The 21,927-nt window shown below is 41.7% G+C and overlaps 1 protein-coding gene and 1 pseudogene across 1 annotated transcript in view; one reads left to right on the top strand and one right to left on the bottom strand.

Moving 5' to 3' along the window:
* The window catches only part of LOC127910815 (uncharacterized), a 36,042-nt gene extending 25,108 nt beyond the window's left edge, over positions 1-10,934 (top strand). The window contains exons 6-7 of the mRNA XM_052475811.1: positions 7,639-7,871; positions 9,551-10,934. Coding sequence (XP_052331771.1) covers positions 7,639-7,871; positions 9,551-10,934 — 1,617 coding nt within the window. The remainder of the gene's footprint in view (positions 1-7,638; positions 7,872-9,550) is intronic.
* A 3,061-nt stretch (positions 10,935-13,995) lies between these two features.
* LOC127910814 (uncharacterized) overlaps positions 13,996-21,927 on the bottom strand; it is a 41,998-nt pseudogene continuing 34,066 nt past the window's right edge.

Genomic DNA, 21,927 nt, shown 5'->3' with positions numbered 1-21,927 from the left:
GCGTGCATAGTCCCCTCCTGCATGGCCAGCATGACTCCAACACCATCATTCAGTTTGCTGACGAGAGACACAACAGGGGTGGGCCTGATCACGGACAATGATGAGACAGCCTATAGGGAGGAGGTCAGAGACCTGGCAGTGTGGTGCCAGAACAACAACCTCTCCCTCAACATGAGCAAAACAAAGGAGATGATCGTGGACTACAGGAAAAGGAGGGCAGAACACTCCCCCATTCACATCAACAGGGCTGTAGTGGAGCGGATTGAGAATTAAGTTCCTTGGTGTCCACATCATATTCTCCCTGCTGCCATTCAGATTGGAGTGTATCTAAATTAATTTACCCCCTGTTTTTTGCATAAATATGTCTGTCATCAGCATTTATTTGATGTTGGTAGACTGTAGCATTTGTATGTCTTTCTCTGTATCATGATGCCTTGACATTGGTTATTAATATTAAAGTGATGTACAGACTGAGTTTGTACTCTATTTTTAAGCCACAAAAATCTAAATATCCTTGAACATTAATTTTCAAGTTGAAAGAGTGCGCCAAGAATAAATTGTGGGTGAATAAATATTCCGTTTTTAATCAAACTTTTGTAATGCTGTAAACCCTTTCCATCAATTGTCACTCCAGGTATTCTGAACATTGTCTTTTCTATTATGAATGGGATATTTTTCATACCAGTTTGACTGCTCAGACAAGTGTAATAAACTATCATTACGAACGTGAACGTTGACTAACAAAAGTTTACGTTATACACCTTCAATACTTGTTACCTACATTAAGCCAAGATGGATCTTGAACTTCGATACCATTACATGAAGGGTCAATGGTGAAAACCCTGCAAGCCAGTGATATAGAGACATTAGAAAAGGTTTGTTTTCAGTGGTGCAAAGTACTTAAGTAAAAATGATTTAAATCGTTTTGGGGGTATCTGTACTTTAACTATTTATATTTTTGACAACTTCAGTACATTCATAAAGGACAAAAATGTACTTTTGACTCCATCCACTTTCCCTGATACCCAAAAGTACATTTTGAATGCTTTGTATGACAGGAAAATGGTCCAATTCACACACTTATCAAGAGAACATCACCTACCTCTGTTCTGGCAGACTCAATAAACACAAATGCTTAGTTTATAAATTATGTCTAAGTGTTGGAGTGTGCCCCTGGCTATTCTTACATTTAAAAAAAGCAATACAATTGTGTTGTCTGCTTTGCTTAATTTTTAAAATTATTTTTACTTTTGATACTTGAGAATATTTCAAACCAAATACTTCCCAAGTAGTATTTTACTGGGCAACTTTCACATTTACTTGAGTCATACTGTTTGCAACTGACTGATTGAGGACTTTTTCCACCACTGTTTGTTTTGGACATTTATTTTTTATCAAATGTATTTGACAGGGACAATCTACTGTATTTCTGTAAATGTGCCAGATTTAGCCAGCTGGCTTTGTGATGTAACAAAGGTAGCTGATGATGTAATGAAAACAGACAGTTAAATATGTGTGTGTAGAACTGTTGCACATTTGCTCTGGAAATGAGGACCAAACCTACTCGTCAAAAGGAGTGAATTGCACCTCCAATTGAAGTCAATAATAAGGTATGGAATCATGCCAATACAGTCATTATTTATATAGCTCTGTAGCTTGCAGTATTTTGAAGGAGATAATAAGCAAGGGAAAATGATGCTTTGGTTAATATTTCTCACGTGAAAGGAAACATGACCATGCTAACTGAAAAATGGATACATGAATATTGGTCAAATGTACCTACATCTTCTGAAGCTGTGTTGGGCCTACTTGATCATTTAAAAAAGTCACAGACGATGTCCATAAATTAGACAACAATACTGAACAGTTGTAGCCCGTTGGTAGTGGTAGGCTTCTGGCTGTGATCTCTGACCACTGTAACAGTGAATAGTGGCAATTTACCCGCGGTGTATAGGCTTGTTTACTAGGCTAACTAGTGCATTGGGGTGGGCTATGTGCAGCATGGGCATACAGGAAACCACTCTAGCCGCTTAACTCACCTTGGCCACGAGCTCTATAGTTTACAGCTATTGCATCACCTACAAAGCATCAACTGAATGTTGAATGTCAGGTATTTTAATTGTCTGTATTGTCTACTTGTTAAATGTTTGGAAAGTCTTAATTTGTAATTGTTTGTAATGTCTTATCAATTGGTGTTGGACCACAGGAAGATTAGCTAACGTTATAGCGTTAGCTAATGGGGACTCTAGTAAAGATTCACAAGACTGTTCACAGATTCACATTGATCACAGAATCTGATTGATAATCTTAATTCGAAGTTTGAGTTTTTTACTGGACAACCAACACTTGACAGATGGGCTAATCCATAGAAAGAAAATGTGATCTTGGATCTTGAACTCCCCTAGCTACATTTCGACTTAATGTTGAATATTACTAGTGGCACTCTGTCCTTACGAACAGTAAATCATTGGGTCTGACTCTTTTGATTTAATGCAATTTCATCATCGATAGTGAAACAACCACCACATAATCGTCAACTCCCCCCTACAAAACATGAATTTATTTGTGGTTTATCCTCTAGCTATTTGGTAATAGGTGTGATCCTGACTTGGAATGGCCACGAAGTTACACATTGTTTTAGGAAACATGAATTTATTTGTGGTTTATCCTCTTTAGCTATTTGGTATTAGGTGTGATCCTGACTTGGAATGGCCACGAAGTTACACATTGTTTTAGGTCCAGTTAGTTTGGAAGTTGTGGTAAATGGGGGAGTGTGAGCGCGTGTCATGAGATGCTGCAGGTGTTGATATGGGGATAGATAGGCTACCACTGCCTTTAATTACTACGCTCTGCCTGCACCTACCTCAACTGGTACTCTGCTGCCTCGCTGTGGTGAGAGCACTAACACACTGAACATGATGGACAAGGATGCTCCATATAGCCATCCATCAGCAGGCACAGCCTGCAACAGGCACAGCCTGTAATACAGAATGACAAGATATGGTTTGATATCTCTTCTGAAACTGGGGTGGGGTTATTGAGTTCAGGGTTGTGTAATGGTTGCTTCCATGTCAGTCCTCAAAGATGAAATTGCATAGAATCGAATGAATCACATCCAATGATTTCCCGCTTTGCACATTGTTTTGAAAATTATTCTCCATAGCTGCCATACCTTTGATGTCATAAACTGTTACAGAATTCCCCTTTCTTATTATAAACTCGGATTAAAACTATGACGCGGAGGTATATTGGCCATATACCACAAATCCCCAAGGTGACTTTATTTTTTTCCTTAAATTTAATGGTATCCAATTGGTAGTTACAGTCTTGTCCCATTGCTACAACTCCCGTATGGACTTGGGTGCACACATATAGAAGGTGCACACATGGGGAACATTTTTAGTAACCTAGGGTCCGGGAAAGTGTTGGCCTTTTTGAAACCGCATTTCGTGCAATTCTACAAATTTTACATGACTGGAGACTTTGGCATTATCTTTTTTAAATCCGCACAAATGATCGAAATGGCAGGCTACTTTGACACTGACAAACTTAGTAACTGAGATCAATAAAAACGACCTTGTATTGAATCCATCAATAGCCTATAGGCCTAGGTTTGTGGAGAAACATATAGTAGGCTACAATATGAGGAGGAAATTAGTCCTAAAAATGCCTTCCAGTACCGCTGGTTTGGTGCTTGTTCACTGGGACGATTTTAACTGGAACGAACCCCTCGGAACGCAAACCAGCCAATAAGATGCCATGTTGAATAGGTGAAGACAAGACAAACTCCAAACCAAAACTTAACAATAAAAAAACCCATATTCACTGACTCACCCAATGATGCGCAGCTCACTCGCTGGAGATTGTCGATGCGCTCGTGTCAAAAGCCTATCTCTCCCTCTCTCTGTTTTGTAAAACAATGTTTGGGAGTTGATCAAATATTGTGGTAGTCTACAGCATAGTCTTATCTTTTCAGCAAGAGTTATTGCTTTAAATCTGTGTTTTCCCTCGATTGTATTTGAAATATTGCAAAAGGCCTGTTTTGTCTGCGTGCTGTTTTTTCACTGACAGATTTGCCTCGCGTTCCCGACTGTAGGCTATTCTTTGTTATTGGGCTACAATCCGCAGCGAGGCTATTTAAAAAGGGGGCTATTGGTCCTCTGTGGCTAAATTAGAGGGTTTCTCATGACGTATTAGGCTATTCTGAATGATTTAATTTATTTCTGAACAGACAGCAGTAATTCCGTAACTTTAGAAAATTCCTCCAGAACCCTTCATGCAGCTATGATTCTATAAGGAAACAAATGATGAAGTGCAACTCTGGAGAGATGAGGGGGCAGGATAATTGACGAAGAGGTGTAACAGTACTCTTCTTGCGTTGTGTGCAATCAGTCATCGACACGGAACTCCAACATGTAGCACCAGTAATGTAGATGTATTCTGATAGGAACGGCACAAAATTGCACGTCATGCAATGCACGTCTCACCATCCAACTCTGCACTCACGCACTGTATAAAATATATGACCCCCCCCCCACCACCAGACACAGTAAATTGCTAGCTCGTACTGGCGGGAATTCTCTACAACAAAATGCACAAAACATATTCTCCAAAAACCGCTGCATCTTATGTGTGATGTTCGAATAACATTTACAAACAATTTGATATAAATTGTACATTTAAATCATCACTTGAGAGTATAAAAATCACTTTTGATGTACAGTGCTTTGCAACAAACAACTTACCGCTGGTTTGGTGCTTGTTCACTGGGACGATTTTAACCAGCCAATAAGATGCCATGTTGAATAGGTGAAGACAAGACAAACTCAAACCAAAAACCCATTGGCTTAACAATAAAGTGGCAAGGGGAATCACCCTGTTACAGAGGCAACTCGAATGAACGTTGATCGCTTTTAATTATAATTGTTACAGGCAGTTTACCCACTGTTCCTTGGCCGTCATTGAAAATAAGATTTTGTTCTTAACTGACTTGCCTGGTAAAAAAATAAAAATAAAAAACATAGCAAAAAGTGAAAATGATTTTTCATGACATGAGAGGTACCGGATTCGGCCAAATTAGGTTCCGGAACAAAACAGTCCAGAACGGAACGGTGCCGGATCCTGTTCTGGCATGATCCTACTCTGTTGAGTATAAAGACTATTCAACTGGATTCAGTGGGCTTGTCATTCATAGTCTGTTGAAAAATCAAGTATATTTGATCTTAATGTGGATATATGAGGCCATCTAGTGGTCACCGGATTTAAAAAAAAATTCATGCAAGCTATCTTTGCACTAGCATGCGATGCCATATATTTGACGCAGGTATTTATTATTCAACAAGGATAGTCATTGACCCGGACAAAATATAATTGTATGAGCTATGCCTCTTGCTAATTTAGCGAGCTCATCAACCAGTATTTTATTCGCCTTTTCTGCACGATAGCACTTATCGAAGCCTTGAAACTCATGGGGACCTCACTGTTACCACGGGTCATCGAGCTAGCCCTTATTTGGCAGCAGGGTTGCATCGGTTTCCACTGGATTTGACAGCTTGTTAGGCTGGCTAGCTAGGTAGCTAATGCGACCTATTTATCATGTAGCAGCCTATGCTGACTAGCGTCGCTAACAGAGATACAGTTTAGTCGTTGGTCCACAAAATCAAACAAATGGTACTAAACTGATGACAAAATCATGTTTCGAAAATGTAGTAGCTATTTTGTTGTTTAATGACGTTGGGAATATAATATTTTTTGTCATTTAACTACCAGTATGTATTTAATCCGGTTTCGGCATGAGAAAAGTATTAATCGCAAATTCCAGCACTAACGGATACCAGGAAATAGAGAACCGGTCACGAATGCGGAGCCACGCCCTAAAATAACATGTGACCACAAGGCGTTTGTGACACATTCTTTGCGTTCAAATTTGTCATAATTGTCTGTAGGTTCTAAATTGCTTATGAGCTTGGCTGCCCTTCAGAAAGTAGCTGATTCTTGTACTCTACAGCTGTATTTTCCTGCAGTTACTAATAATACTAGCAACAAAACAGATTTCATTCCTTAAAATGATATTGCCAGATGGAAGAAAATAATAAGGTAGGCCTAAACTGTAATAAGATATACCTTAAAGACTGCTTGTGTTTAATCCTGAATCCAGTTGCCCCTCTTGTACTGGGATAAAACAATAGGCAAGCTATTAACCTTATGGAGGAGTGCATGTGCATGAGGCCTAACTGTTGTTTTGAGTGTGAAATTTCAACCGCAGGATGATGTCATCATTGTAAACTAAATTCAGCATAGCCAAACCTTGTATAAAATAGGTTGAATTTGTACCTTTGAAACCATGTCAGATTTTCAACATTATATACCCTTTCAGAAATATAGGCAGCACCTCAGCCCGGGATCGAACCCCATCCAGGGTTTTAACGACTCCCAGCCCTGATTAGCTTTAATATGTCACTGACTACTACCGATATGCTATTGTGAGAATTATTATTGAATATCAGTGTTAATATTGAAGTCATTCTAAGGGGTAGGTTTGACAAAGCAAATGAGTGAGTGAGTCTTTGACATGAAGACAGTGGTTAGATTCTGCCATTGGGACTGCTCTGATGTTTCCATTCTCTCCTGGTTATGACCAGAGCCTTGACCCAGTCTCTAGACCTGCCTGTCTGTGTGGTGGATGACCACCTGACCTCTGAAGCTGTTAATGAGATGGTAAGTTGACCTTGTCATTTCATATTACAACATTAATCCAATAAAATGTTATAGTGATGCTATCATTGGCAATGTTGACGTACCACAACCATCTCTGTTGTGTTTCAGTTGTTTAATTGGCCCAACGTTGCCAATGCTCCTCCACTCTTTAACAGTTAATAATCATTTCAGTATGATATTTGTTGTATATTAAGTTTGATTATTTGCAATATAATTACATTTCTACCAGGAGCAGAGCAATTCTACCAGGAGCAGAGCAACCTCAGTGATGGAAACCACAGAAGAGGGGAAGCTCAACAATGTAGAACATCTGACACTTATGGACTTCCTTCAAAACCTAACTGAGAAGTATGTTCTGTTTTCTTTGGTACTATCACACCTTCAAGGAAATAGGATCAAATTAGAAACTGATCAATCGGAAAAAAATGTTCATTGCTAGAAAAGTTGTCACATTGCAATTTTGCCAAAACAACTGACACAAAGCAAGTATAACTTCACGATCAGGCAAATAATTAAATAAAAACAATTCTGCCACACATGCTGATATGACTACATTTATAACAATATTGTTTTCAGGCAATGGAGGGGGATTCGTGAGGGCATGTTTGACCCGGTAAGATCATGTTACTGACAATTTAATTAGATTACCATGAAAACTCTGCCTAATGTTTAACCTTGTTCATAAGCTTTTGAAAGACGCACTATGCAACATTTTAAAACACTTCTTCTGTTTCTGGAATACAGCTGACAAAACAACAGCTTGCCGGCTTGTGTCTGAGGATTGTCCAGTTTTTATCAGACAAGCTGATGCAGATCATCATCCCAGGTCTTTACGAACTACTGGGAATCCAAGATACTGCCTCCTCTCCATTGTCACAGAGATCTCTCACAGCGTCACTCACCAGTCTGTTAGATGATAAGACGAACACCAAGTCCCGCGTGAGATTTACTGAGGCTGGTGTACCTAAGAGGCCAGGCAGTCGAAAGTCTTACAATAGCTTTCGCATCCCGACTCCCTACCCTTCCTCCAACTGTATGGATCAGGAAGAGGAAGAAGAGCAGGAATCACAACAACTTAAGTTCAAGGAGATTTACCTGACTAAGGAGATGGGCAGTCTGGGCAGTGGAAGCTACCTGCCCAAGGGGGCCATGAGGTATGTTCTTAAAGGGAAATTTAACAACTTCATATTCATCTCCAGCATCACCATATGTGAAAATTACACATTTCCATGCTTTGTAGTAAAAAGAATATAGAGGGACGTAACTGTTTCCAATAGTGCTGAGAAATTAGTGCTTTTTGAGGTTGGTTTGGTTTCGATTCAAATATTTAAAAAATAATCACGGTTTTGGATTTCACTACTTTTTTTAGACATTGAATGCACTATGGATTGTGTGTTGAATGCTGTAACAACACATAATAAAACAATGAATAAAAGTCTCATGATGGTAGTGACTGTCCATTACTGTTTATGACTTATCAACCATCATTTACTTTCTCATATAAAATATTTATTTGATGACTTTATTATTTCATTCCAAGTCATCAACTCATCTCTATAGAGCTGCTGCTTATCCTAACTGACAAAATAGACTATTTTAGTAGTTCATTTAAGTAAATAAGACCTACTTTTATGACCAGCTGAACACCAACTGTCAATCACTTAGATCATGTATTTCCAGGTAGAGAATCCTCGCAACGCAACTGCTTTTTATCTCTCTCATGCATTCTCTCGTCTCTCCGTCTCAGTCAATGAGGTTTCCGTATCTGCTCCACACAGAGTGGACAAGCTAGTGGGCGTGCAATGGATTATGGGAATTAATTGCCATATTTTCTGTGCCAAACTATGTAGAATATTGGCCTGTTGGAAACTACAACTCCCTACTACATTGCATAGTTCGTGCTTGATCTGATTTATCTCTACAGAAACTGAGCATCGAGCTCACAGAAGAAGAAAAAAATTAACTATATGGAATTCAAATAATTGAGCCGACGTCGGTTAATTAGTTGTTTAAAAACCGAAAAATAACAAAAATGTTGGTTAAATGCTCAGCTCTAGATTCTAATGACATCATCAGTGTGCATCATGTGATTTTAACCAATTATGAGTAGGCATTGCACATTCTTCCATTGCAAAACTACCATTCCAGTGTTTTACTTGCTATATTGTATTTACTTTGCCACCATGGCCTTTTTTGCCTTTACCTCCCTTCTCACCTAATTTGCTCACATTGTATATAGACTTGATGATGTCATAGAAAACACTTATCTTCCTCTTTGATTTTGAACTTTTACTATGTCATGTAAATGAGAAAAACTGGTTAAATAAAGAAATTGCCTACTAATTGGTTGATGATGTCATAGAAAACACTTATCTTCCTCTTTCTTTTTTACTACAAAACATAGAAATGTTTTTCACATATGCTGATGTTGGGGTGGTGCTGGAGATGATGAATATGAAGTTGAAACATTTAGAAATTTCCCTTTAACATTTCTTCAAACTGCCTTGTATTTATGATTGTCCTTGAAGTTATTAGAAGTTACAGTATTTGAAGTTTATAGCAATTTTGATTTTTGTAGAGGATAGATATTACCAGGATAGATGGATATCTACAGGCCAGTTTTAATACAAATGACTTATACAAAATACATTTTATTGGGCTTTAGAAATTAAGCAGTTAGGCTGACATCACACTAAGGTTTTTTCTCAGAGAAACAGCAGCGTTTTCCTCATTGTTTTCAATGGTGCAGATGTATTTGACACACTGAATGTGCATCACAGCCTAACATATTATTTGTTTGACTTTGATGATTTCTGTTGTTTTTTTTCCCAAGGACTCTAACCTCTCTGTCTGATGTGCAGAAGAAAACAACCAACTCTGAGACGCTACAAGTCCTCTTAGGTGTCTCAGAGGACACCCTCGTCACCTGTGTGCAGGACAGCCTGCAAGGTTCTCTCTCCAAACTTGCATGCATGTCCAATTCTCCATCTGGAAGTGCAGGCTCTATGATGCTAACCCCTGCTGTAATGGCAAAGTTGGCTAAAGATGTCAAGTCGGCCTTATCAGTGGTCGTTAAGAGTGCCTCCGCTAGCCAAACCTCTCTAGTGACACCGGTAAGGGGAGACTCACAGACCAAGGTGACTGAGAGCATGGTGAGAGAGCTGGCTGCTAAACTTGAAAAAGTTGACCAAGAGAGCAAGAGTCTAACAGGGCAAGTCATGACCACCATCTCTGACACAATGGTGGCTTTTGTTGACGAGAACGAACAGAATTTGCTGGAAGATCTGAAGGACAAGATCACATTTTTGGCATCGCATGTTGGCTTCATTGAGGATCTTGATGCCCTGATAAGAAAATACGAGAGCAGCTACAATATTAGTGAATCTGGTTCCTCCTGCACGCTCACATCTAAGAGCATCCAAAAACTCTCCAGCCGGGAGTTTCAAACATCAGCAATACAAGCAGTGAGTGGAGTTCTTGAAAAAGTCAGTAGTTTGAGCTTTCCTAGTTCAGTCGTTCAGTCTGAGTTAACAGGTGCTGTATCAGGTCAAACATTGTCTGGCATTGTAAAGACAGAGTCAATTCACCCAGTGGGCTCAGCAGCGTCAGTAGTTGTTAAGACTTTCGTGTCAGATATGAAGTCATTGGCTGAATCTGAAGAGAGTCCCCAACAGAAGAGTGCCTGGTCTGCTGCTGTTCACATTTACCACAGCATCCAAAACAACTTGAAAGATTATTTCGGCAAGCTTCAGCGATGTGCCTTAAAGAGCATTGTCACATCTGATGATAACATCACAAATGCTGAGTTTAAGGAGACAGTTCCACTTCCTTGCTTAAACATGAAATATAGGCCCAGTAAGAGTGAGCCTCAGTTGCCAGAGTCCACTGGTGCAGTTACTTTACAAAGAGGCCTAAGTGAGAGCTCAAAACTTCTTTGGGCAAAAACTGAGTCAGAAGAAAGCAAGCTCCTTCTGACAACTTGCACCAAAGAAGTCATCTCAGAGCTTCTGGTCTTGTACAACACTGAGATGTCAAAGGAGGACCCCCTGTACACTGTTGGAGAAAAAGGATCAGGCTTCTCTTTTGAGAGAGAGAAATTTGTAGAGGGTGTTCTGGCTCAGCTTGGGGATATCTCCCATTCCAGGTCCTCATCGCCAATAGTATGTGACTTCCCTCTCAAATTGAGGACAGCAGAAGTAAGGCCACAGCTTCTTTGACCAGTCTGTTAGATTGTATTAGAAAACTCTCAAGTGAGGAATTTAAGAGAAATGCCACTCAAGCAGTGAGTGAGTTCCTAGTTAAAAAGTCCACCAGTAGCTTAACTAGTGCACAGCCTGCTTATTCTGTAGCATCCAGGTCTTGTTCCATTCAAAACCAGTAACATGGTCAAAGGATATTTGTGCGGATTCTGCTGCCTTTGGCATCATTGAAACATTTGTGGAAGACCTGCAGAGCTTGGCGCAACCTGCAGAAGTAGAGGAAAGAGAACCTGACCTCCAGGAAAATGCACAAAAGCTACAGAGCAGGATCTGGTCTGCTACCACTAGTTTATATAAAAATATTAAGAAGACATTAAAGGACTTCATCATTCACCAGCGGAGGTCAGACGTGCAGAGAAGAATGTCTAGCCATACACCCACAGAGGACTCTGGACATCTTGTGACTGAGGAGTACCTTGGTTTGGCAAGCCAGAACTTGACGCAAGCTAGTAAGAGTGTGCCTCACTTGCCCAGTTTGAACCTTGAAGTGGCTCTACACAGGGGTGTCAGCGAGAGTTCAAAACTTCTCTGGACTGAAACAGACAAGGGTCTACTGACCAATAGTACCAAAGAGGTCATTTCAACTATCTTGACCTCATGCGAGGATCAGGCATCAAATGCACCTTGCTTCTCCACAGTAGGAAAGAAAATATCTGATATGTCCCTTGAGGTCAACATGTTGGTAGGTGGTGTTCTGTCTCAGCTGAAGGACATCTCCTTGTCAAGGTCCCCAACACCATGTCAAGACATGTTTGAACGTCTCCAAGGTTCTCCTGAGCGAACCTCTCCAGTAAGTCTAGATTGCAGCATGGCTGCCTCCAAAGGCATTGCATCTTCCCACAGTCTTTCAACAAAGAGCCTCCAAAAACTCTCGAGTCATGAGTTCCAAACCAAAGCTGAGAAAGGAGTGAGTGAGGTCCTCTCTAGATCATTTAACATTGTGGAGGAAGGTACAACAGATAAGTACCTCCAGTCTGAATCTACATCCACCACATCTACTGATATTATACAAACCATGGTGAAAGACCAGCAGGAGCTCCCCCAGACCACCCAATCATCTGACATGGTATCTGGAACCTCCCTGCTCACCACTGGACAGGTTTCTGAGAAAAGGATCCGGTCTGTTGCTCGTAACATCTACTACAGTCTGCAAAGTAAGATTACGGAGTTTCTCAGAAAAGATCTTCAAAGATCAGACACAACACTTGGTTCAATCCAAAACTTTACATATCAAAGCAGTCCTGCATCACAAAGAGCAAGTCTCGGCCATCTTGAGGTCAACCAGAGCAGTGTTACACCTGGTGGAAACGATGCCTGTGTGGACATTCCACACAAATTACTATCTAAAACCACTGAGCTCTCGGGATCCATGCTGGAGGATATTGACACGATCCGTTGTAGGAGTGCTGACAGCCAAAATACAAGAAATACCTCTTCACGCTCCTCCATCTCTCTAAAACCTACTTCAAAATTAAGGCAGTCGAAATGGCACTTTGCCTTACCCGGGACTCCCATCCCCACTGAGTTTCCTGCTCAGATTGACTTTCCCATTGTTAGAAACACAATCATTGAGGACTTCTTTCACACAGAGGACTTACTTCCTGTAACCTTTGTGGACAAAGTCAGACAAGCTGCTGGGGTGGTAGTGGACATTATGGTGGAAAGTGTTGAGAACACACAGGAAGATGGACAGGGTGCTTCTCATCTTGACGACCTCCGATCTGCTGTTAAGAAATTGAGAAAAATCATTTCCACTTGGACCATCCACATTTTCAGTCAAGAATTGGTGGATAAAGTGATAGCCCTTCAGGACAGCCACAGCACTCCACAGGTCTTAACATTGGCAGCAGCCAGAAGTGTTTCAGACTCCATTCTTTCAAGGATGAAATGGGGAAAGGAACAATGTGCCATATCCAAGGAGCTCTCCTCTCAGCTTCTCCAGATATTTGCTGAAGAGACAGTGAAGTGCTTCCTGAGACAGTGGTCAGATGAGTATGAAAACATAAACTTTGATGTTTCAGTCCAGAACGATCAACAGACTTCTACTTGCATGGTCATTCTTCAAATGATCACCAAAGCCACTGCTAAATGTTATTTTGAGTCCGCTACCAGCGTGGCCACCAGTGACATTGTAGAGCAGGTCCTCACCTTTAACACAAAGGTATAGTACACATACATCTTTCATGAATAACACTGCTGTTGACCTTTTATGAGATGTATGATTATTTGTGTCATGGCATTGCACTGCTTCTTTGCAATTGATATGCTGTACTTTAAGATATCGAAAAAATGTCAGTTTGTTTTAATGTGCCTTTTCCCACCAACCAGGGTTCCAAGAAAGTTAGTAAGAACCTCTGTCTTCAAGAGTCTCTGGAGTACCAGCCTCAGAACATTTCCCCTACTGTGTACTTTACAGGTAAGCCCTGCTGCTGTTTAGGCTGCTGCTCAGTCAAGACTGAGACATTATCCCTTTACCATTCCACTAATTCATTTGGAAAGACATTGTACTCCTCTGAGTTGTTACCTATGACATACTGTACTGTGGGCTGGGTGGTAGCCTAGTGGGTTAAGAGGTTGGGCCAGTAACCGATAGGTTGCTGGTTCAGAATCCCTGAGTTCACGAGGCAAAATCTGTCAATGTGCTCTTGAGCAAGGCACTTAATCCTAATTGCTCCTTGTAAGTCTCTCTAGATAAGAGTGTCTGATAAATGAGTAAAAATGTAAATTGATGGCATGCTGGATGGTCTTTCGTTGCAGAGACGATGACAACATCTCATGGCTCCTTTTCTCCAGAGGGAATTTATGATATCGCATCGTCCTTCCCACTTGAAGAGAAGAGTCGCAAACCCTCCCTTTTCACCAGATTGTCTAGATCCATCACGAAAGGCTTTCTCAGCCCATTCAAATCTTCAAGGAAAACCAAATTATTTAAATAAATTCCTCATTATAAACAACGAGAGCATTCATTTGTTCAGATGAGAATCTAATCGTATTGGTCACATACGCAGAAAACAACTGTGAGATGCTTTATTACGAGCACATTCCCAACAGTGCAGAGTTAAAAAGTAAGAACATATTTTGTAAATAGTAACACAATAACAAGGCTATTTACAAGGAGTACCAGTACCGAGTCAATGTGCATGGGTGCGAGGTAGTCGAGGTAATACAGTATGTACATGTAGGTAAGGGTAAAAGTGACTAGGCAATCAGGATAGATAATAAACACAGTAGCAGCAGCTAGTGTGAAAGTCGGTCAGTGTCACAGTGAATGTGTGGGTAGAGTGTAGTGAGTGTGCATCGAGCCAATTCAAGAGAGTCAGTGGAAAACAATTAGAAAAATACATCAATAACAAAGGGGGTCAATGCAAATAGTGCAGGTGGCCATTTAATTACCGTTCAGCAGTCTAATGACTTGGGGGTAGAAGCTGTTCAGCAGTCTAATGACTTGGGGGTAGAAGCTGTTCAGCAGTCTAATGACTTGGGGGTAGAAGCTGTTCAGCAGTCTAATGACTTGGGGGTAGAAGCTGTTCAGCAGTCTAATGACTTGGGGGTAGAAGCTGTTCAGCAGTCTAATGACTTGGGGGTGGAAGCTGTTCAGCAGTCCAATGACTTGGGGGTAGAAGCTGTTCAGCAGTCTAATGACTTGGGGGTAGAAGCTGTTCAGCAGTCTAATGACTTGGGTGTAGAAGCTGTTCAGTATGTGGGCGGAGTTTGGCGAGGCAAACACAGGTCTGAGATTGGTGTCTCTGGAAATGGGCGGGAGCGGAACTCTGCTCCTCCATTGGTTGCTGTTCTGATCCCCAATCTCATCCTCCTCACATCCCTTCCCTCCACATCCCCTCTTCTTCTCTCTTTCATCCCTCGTGGCCACAGGGTGGAGCTTCGGTAGTTGAAGAGATTTATCCTGGGATGCCAGGGCACGGAGCGGGCAGGATACATGAGATGGGCAGTTGATGGGGGTCAAACGTCGAGAGGCTGTGGACATCATCCTGATACCCGCCTTGGCCTCACTCCTCCTGGGCTTGGAGGACATCACGGGGAGGGTGAAGCCGTCCACCAGGACCGTGTCGCCCACCCTGGTCCTGAACGGAGCCCTGTTGAGGCCCATGCAGTGCCTGGATGCTGCCCTCCTCTGCCCCAGCCTCACCCAGCCCTTTATCTGGAGGTATGCCCGCATGGGCAGGGCCATACCTGGGAGGACCACCACAGAGCACAGCTTGGTGGCCAGGTGACTCACACACTCCCTGTGGCCGTACTGAAGGGCGATCCTCAGGGGGTCACGACCCTGGGGATCCTGACAGGCAAGGGTCAGAACGCTGCTGGCGATAAAGAGTTTGAGGATGGTGAGCTGGCCGCGCTCGATGGAGGCGACAGCGGGACACTTGGCGACGTCGGGGTGGGCCGTCTGGTGGCACCACTCACGGTAAGGGTGAACCCCCACCGGCTCAATGACACGCACCCCCCTCTCCAGCAGCCAGCCGGCCAGGTCCAGGTGGCCCAGAGAAGCAGCGATGTAGAGTGCCACCCGGAGCTGGAACCTGGAATAATACAGAATCAATGTATTTATAACACGTTTCAAGTTTTTTTGTCAAGTTCACAAGATACAGTGGGTTATAAAACAGTATAGTAAAAAGCTTACTTGCAAACTCTTTCCCACAATGCAGTATTAAATATCAGGGTAAGAGAAAAAACATATGAAGGAAAAAACACGAGAATATAAGCTACATACAGGGTCAGTACCATCATTGTAAGCTATATACAGGGTCAGTACCATCATTGTAAGCTATATACAGGGTCAGTACCATCATTGTAAGCTATATACAGGGTCAGTACCATCATTGTAAGCTATATACAGGGTCAGTACCATCATTGTAAGCTATATACAGGGTCAATACTATCATTGTAAGCTATATACAGGGTCAGTACTATCATTGTAAGCTATATACAGGGTCAGTACCATCATTGTAAGCTATATACAGGGTCAGTACCATTATTGTAAGCTATATACAGGGTCAGTACCATTATTGTAAGCTATATACAGGGTCAGTACTATCATTGTAAGCTATATACAGGGCCAGTACTATCATTGTAAGCTATATACAGGGTCCGTACTATCATTGTAAGCTATATACAGGGTCAGTACCATTATTGTAAGCTATATACAGGGTCAGTACTATCATTGTAAGCTATATACAAATCAAAAACTGAAAAATTGGGCGTGCAAAATTATTCAGCCCCTTTACTTTCAGTGCAGCAAACTCTCTCCAGAAGTTCAGTGAGGATCTCTGAATGATCCAATGTTGACCTAAATGACTAATGATGATAAATACAATCCACCTGTGTGTAATCAAGTCTCCGTATAAATGCACCTGCACTGTGATAGTCTCGGAGGTCCGTTAAAAGCGCAGAGAGCATCATGAAGAACAAGGAACACACCAGGCAGGTCCGAGATACTGTTGCGAAGAAGTTTAAAGCCAGATTTGGATACAAAAATATTTCCCAAGCTTTAAAACATCCCAAGGAGCACTGTGCAAGCGATAATATTGAAATGGAAGGAGTATCAGACCACTGCAAATCTACCAAGACCTGGCCGTCCCTCTAAACTTTCAGCTCATACAAGGAGAAGACTGATCAGAGATGCAGCCAAGAGGCCCATGATCACTCTGGATGAACTGCAGAGATCTACAGCTGAGGTGGGACACTCTGTCCATAGGACAACAATCAGTCGTGTATTGCACAAATCTGGCCTTTATGGAAGAGTGGCAAGAAGAAAGCCATTTCTTAAAGATATCCATAAAAAGTGTAGTTTAAAGTTTGCCACAAGCCACCTGGGAGACACACCAAACATGTGGAAGAAGGTGCTCTGGTCAGATGAAACCAAAATTGAACTTTTTGGCAACAATGCAAAACGTTATGTTTGGCGTAAAAGCAACACAGCTCATCACCCTGAACATACCATCCCCACTGTCAAACATGGTGGTGGCAGCATCATGGTTTGGGCCTGCTTTTCTTCAGCAGGGACAGGGAAGATGGTTAAAATTGATGGGAAGATGGATGGAGCCGAATACAGGACCATTCTGGAAGAAAACCTGATGGAGTCTGCAAAAGACCTGAGACTGGGACGGAGATATGTCTTCCAACAAGACAATGATCCAAAACATAAAGCAAAATCTACAATGGAATGGTTCAAAAATAAACATATCCAGGTGTTAGAATGGCCAAGTCAAAGTCCAGACCTGAATCCAATCGAGAATCTGTGGAAAGAACTGAAAACTGCTGTTCACAAATGCTCTCCATCCAACCTCACTGAGCTCGAGCTGTTTTGCAAGGAGGAATGGGAAAAAAATTCAGTCTCTCGATGTGCAAAACTGATAGAGACATACCCCAAGCGACTTACAGCTGTAATCGCAGCAAAAGGTGGCGCTACAAAGTATTAACTTAAGGGTGCTGAATAATTTTGCACGCCCAATTTTCAGTTTTTGATTTGTTAAAAAAGTTTGAAATATCCAATAAATGTCATTCCACTTCATGATTGTGTCCCACTTGTTGTTGATTCTTCACAAAAAATACAGTTTTATATCTTTATGTTTGAAGCCTGAAATGTGGCAAAATGTCGCAAAGTTCAAGGGGGCCGAATACTTTCGCAAGGCACTGTATATACAGGGTCAGTACTATCATTGTAAGCTATATACAGGGTCCGTACTATCATTGTAAGCTATATAAAGGTTCAGTACCATCACTGTTGATAGTAAGTCTATCATACAGTTCAGTGTGTAGATGTGTATTCTGACCTCATCACAGGTCTCTCTCTAGACAGGTGTCGTTGGACGGTCAGTCTGTGTCCCAGGAAGCAGTCTCTGAGGAACCCCGCCCACCCATCCCAGGTGTCCAACCGTAGAGTAGCCCCTGGGAGACAGAGACACATGCAGGTTGTCCTCCTAGTTGCCATGAACCAAGAATGTGTTCCATACAGTCCATTTGTCTCTGTGTTACATCCATAAGGTGTTGAGCCAGAGGACCATTGATCTACTGCACAAGGAAGGCCATATCCAGGTCAATGGCGTAGTCGTGCAGCCGGTTGCAGTCGTAGAGTTGCAGGCCGGTGGGAGAGCTCAGTCTGAAGGAGCTGACGGGAAGCCCACACTGCTGGGACACCAGGGTCATGAGCCTGGCCACAGACGTACTCAGGAGAAACACAGTGCCCAAGACTGAGAGGGTCTCCCCCGTCACGGCACTGAACACACGCACCACCGGCTCCCGCTGAAGTATAAGACCATGGACATACAGTAAATTCACTTGTTTTACAGAAATACCTATGTTGTGTTTATACACCGAGTAAACAAAACATTATGAACACCTGTTATTTCCATGACAAAGACTGACCAGGTGAATCCAGGTGAAAGCTATGATCCCTTAATGATGTCACTTGTTAAATCCACTTCAGTGTAGATGAAGGGGAGCGGACAGGTTAAAGAAGGATTTTTAAGCCTTGAGACAATTGAGGCATAGATTGTGTATGTGTGCCACTCAGAGGGTGAATGGGCAAGACAAAATATTTAAGTGCCTTTAAACGGGGTTGTAGGTGCCAGGTGCACCGGTTTGTGTCAAGAACTGCAATGCTGCTGGGGTTTTTCACACTCAACAGTTTCCTGTGTGTATCATGAATGGTCCACCACCCAAAGAACATCCAGCCAACTTGGCACAACTGTTGGAAGCATTGGAGTCAACATGGGCCAGCATCCCTGGGGAACGCTTTCAAACACCTTGTAGAGTCCATGTCCCAACGAATTGAGGCTGTTCTGATGGCAAAAGGCGGGGTGCAACTCAATATTAGGAAGGTCTTTCTAATGTTTGGTACACTCAGTATATATAAGTTAGGAGTCATATAATTACAGGGGTAAGATGAAGTGGCTCCTTTGCACTGATCTTAGGTCTGGTGTGTGTTTTTACTGCTAATGGTAAAGGTTAGGATTTGGTGAGAGTAAACTGATCCTAGATCTGTGCCCAAGGGCAATTTCTATCCAGAGACAAATCAAAGGTCCATGCCATTTAAATTTATAATCTACCACCATCTCGTGGCTCAAATTTGTAACAACATTCTCTAATTCATGTGCTGTACTGAGTTTTGTTCTATCACATTGAACACTAATCTGGGTGCAGATTAAATTGAACACTAATCTGGGTGAAAATTAAATTGAAGACTAATCTGGGTGCAGATTCAATTGTTAACAGAAATATTATGAATATGTATTTCAATGAACCCAAAGGGCCTCTTCTTCTCCTACTATACGGCCTGCTGTGCTCTACTGTAGTCTGCTGTACTCTGATGCACTCTACTGTACTATACACCACTGGGTATACAGATTCTTCAGATACTGTTAGCGAACACCAGACTGAGGTGGAGGCGATTTCATGGGGAAAAGGTTTATGACTGTAAGGGTGTTTGGTACAAAGGCAACACTACATCGGGCCACATTTCAGCTCTATCCGAGGTCAACCATACAATACTATAGATTTCCACTCCAGTCAACCAGTAAGAAGGAGAGACAGACAGAAGGTCTGGCTTTGACTATGTCAATGATGGGATGTGTAAGTAAGGAGTAAGGAACACAAATAAACATTATTCTGATGGTTAAATTTGTACTTAGATACATAAACACTCTCCTCTGTTAGCAAATCTTCCACAGAACTTTGTGGAACAGAGTGAGTTCTGTCCCTGTCTGGCTCTGGACATGTACCCAGGGACCTCTGTACAACAACACTTCACACTCACGAAGCAGTGCTCTTACTAACCAATCACTCTACCATAACCATGGTCTTGGTTGAGCAAGGGCAATATTACTAGAAAGTCTCAAGCAGGGTGACCTCAACATACTATATATCACCATACTATATACCACCACACTATACAGTGGGGCAAAAAAGTATTTAAAATTTGAAGCAGAGCTTAATTTGTAAATTGGGAGGTGCCAGAACAAAGAGTGGGTGCTGGAGGGGGGGTTCTGTGGTACCAGAACTCATGAGAAAAATATAACCTATTATAATAGAGCATTGAACGCATATCATCACATTTGGGCAGAGCCACTTATAGAAGGTGCACACATGGGAAACATTTTTAGTAACCTAGGGTCCGGGAAAGTGTTGGCCTTTTTAAAACCGCATTTCGTGCAATTCTACATAATTTTACATGACTGGAGACTTTGGCGTTATCTTTTTTTAATCCGCACAAATGATCGAAATGGCAGGCTACTTTGACACTGACAAACTTAGTATCTGAGATCAATAAAAACGACCTTGTCTTGAATCCATCAATAGCCTATAGGCCTAGGTTTGTGGAGAAACATATAGTAGGCTACAATATGAGGAGGAAATTAGTCCTAAAAATGCTTTCCAGTTTCACTGACTCACCCAATGATGCGCAGCTCACTCGCTGGAGATTGTCGATGCGCTCGTGTCAAAAGCCTCTCTCCCTCTCTCTGTTTTGTAAAACAATGTTTGGGAGTTGATCAAATATTTTGGTAGTCTACAGCATAGTCTTATCTTTTCACCAAGAGTCATTGCTTTTCAACCTGTGTTTTCCCTCGATTGTATTTGAAATATTGCAAAAGGCCTGTTTTGTCTGCGTGCTGTTTCTTCACTGACAGATTTGCCTCGCGTTCCCGACTGTAGGCTATTCTTTGTTATTGGGCTACAATCCGCAGCGAGGCTATTTAAAAAAGAAGCTATTGGTCCTCTGTAGCTAAATTATAGGGCTTCTCATGACGTATTAGGCTATTCTGAATGATTTAATTGATTTCTGAACAGACAGCAGTAATTCCGTAACTTTAGAAAATTCCTCCAGAACCCTTCATGCAGCTATGATTCTATAAGGAAACAAATGATGAAGTGCAACTCTGGAGAGATGAGTGGGCAGGATAATTGACGAAGAGGCAACTCGAATGAACTTAGATCGCTTTTATTATAATTGTTACATAGCAAAAAGTGACAATTATTTTTCATGACACGAGAGGTACCGGATTCGGCCAAGTAGGTTCAGAACAAAACAGTCCAGAACGGAAAGGTGGCGGATCCTGTTCTGGCATGATCCGGCTCAAATTAAGCACTGATTTGAAGTACCTAGGCCTCTACCTGCTGAGTATAAAGATTATTAAACAAGATTCAGTGGGCTTGTCATTCACAATACTGATGAAAAATCAAGTATATTTGATCTAAATGTGGATATACGAGGACATCTAGTGGTCACCGGATTTTTTAAAAATCCATGCAAGCTATCTTTGCACTAGCATGCGATGCCATATATTTGACGCAGGTATTTCTTATTCAGCAAGGATAGTCATTGACCCGGACAAAATATAATTGTATGAGCTATGCCTCTGTGTCCCGGCGTTGTTGCACCCCTCTACTATCTGGCTTGGTGGGGCGATCTCGTTCTGTATTCCTGCATTTGTGCATGCACGCTGTTAACTGTCATATCCGTCTTTCTAGCTAACTTAGCTAAAACTGACTAGCGTCGCTAGCAACTAGCTAACATGGATAAAGTTTAGTCGTGGGTCCACAAAATCAAACAAATGGTACTGAACTGATGACAAAATCATGTTTCGAAAATATAGTAGCTATTTATGTTGTTTAATGACATTGCGAATATAATCATTTTTGACATTTAACTACCGGTATGTATCTAATACGGTTACGGGATGAGAAAAGTATTAATAGCAAATTCCAGCACTAACGGATACCGGGAAACAGTAATAAGAGAACCGGTCACGAATGCGGAGCCACGCCCTAAAATAACATGTGACCACAAGGCGTTTGTGACACATTCTTTGCGTTCCAACTTTGTCTTAATTGTCTGAAGGTTCTAAATTGCTTATGAGCTTGGCTGCCCTTCAGAAAGTAGCTGATTCTTGTACTTTACAGCTGTATTTTCCTACAGTTACTAATAATAATAGCA

Source organism: Oncorhynchus keta, chromosome 22 (assembly GCF_023373465.1).
Source record: "Oncorhynchus keta strain PuntledgeMale-10-30-2019 chromosome 22, Oket_V2, whole genome shotgun sequence".
Taxonomy (NCBI): Eukaryota; Metazoa; Chordata; class Actinopteri; order Salmoniformes; family Salmonidae; genus Oncorhynchus; species Oncorhynchus keta.
The sequence above is the reverse complement of the archived record's forward strand: the minus strand, read 5'-3'. Positions and strand labels throughout refer to the sequence as shown.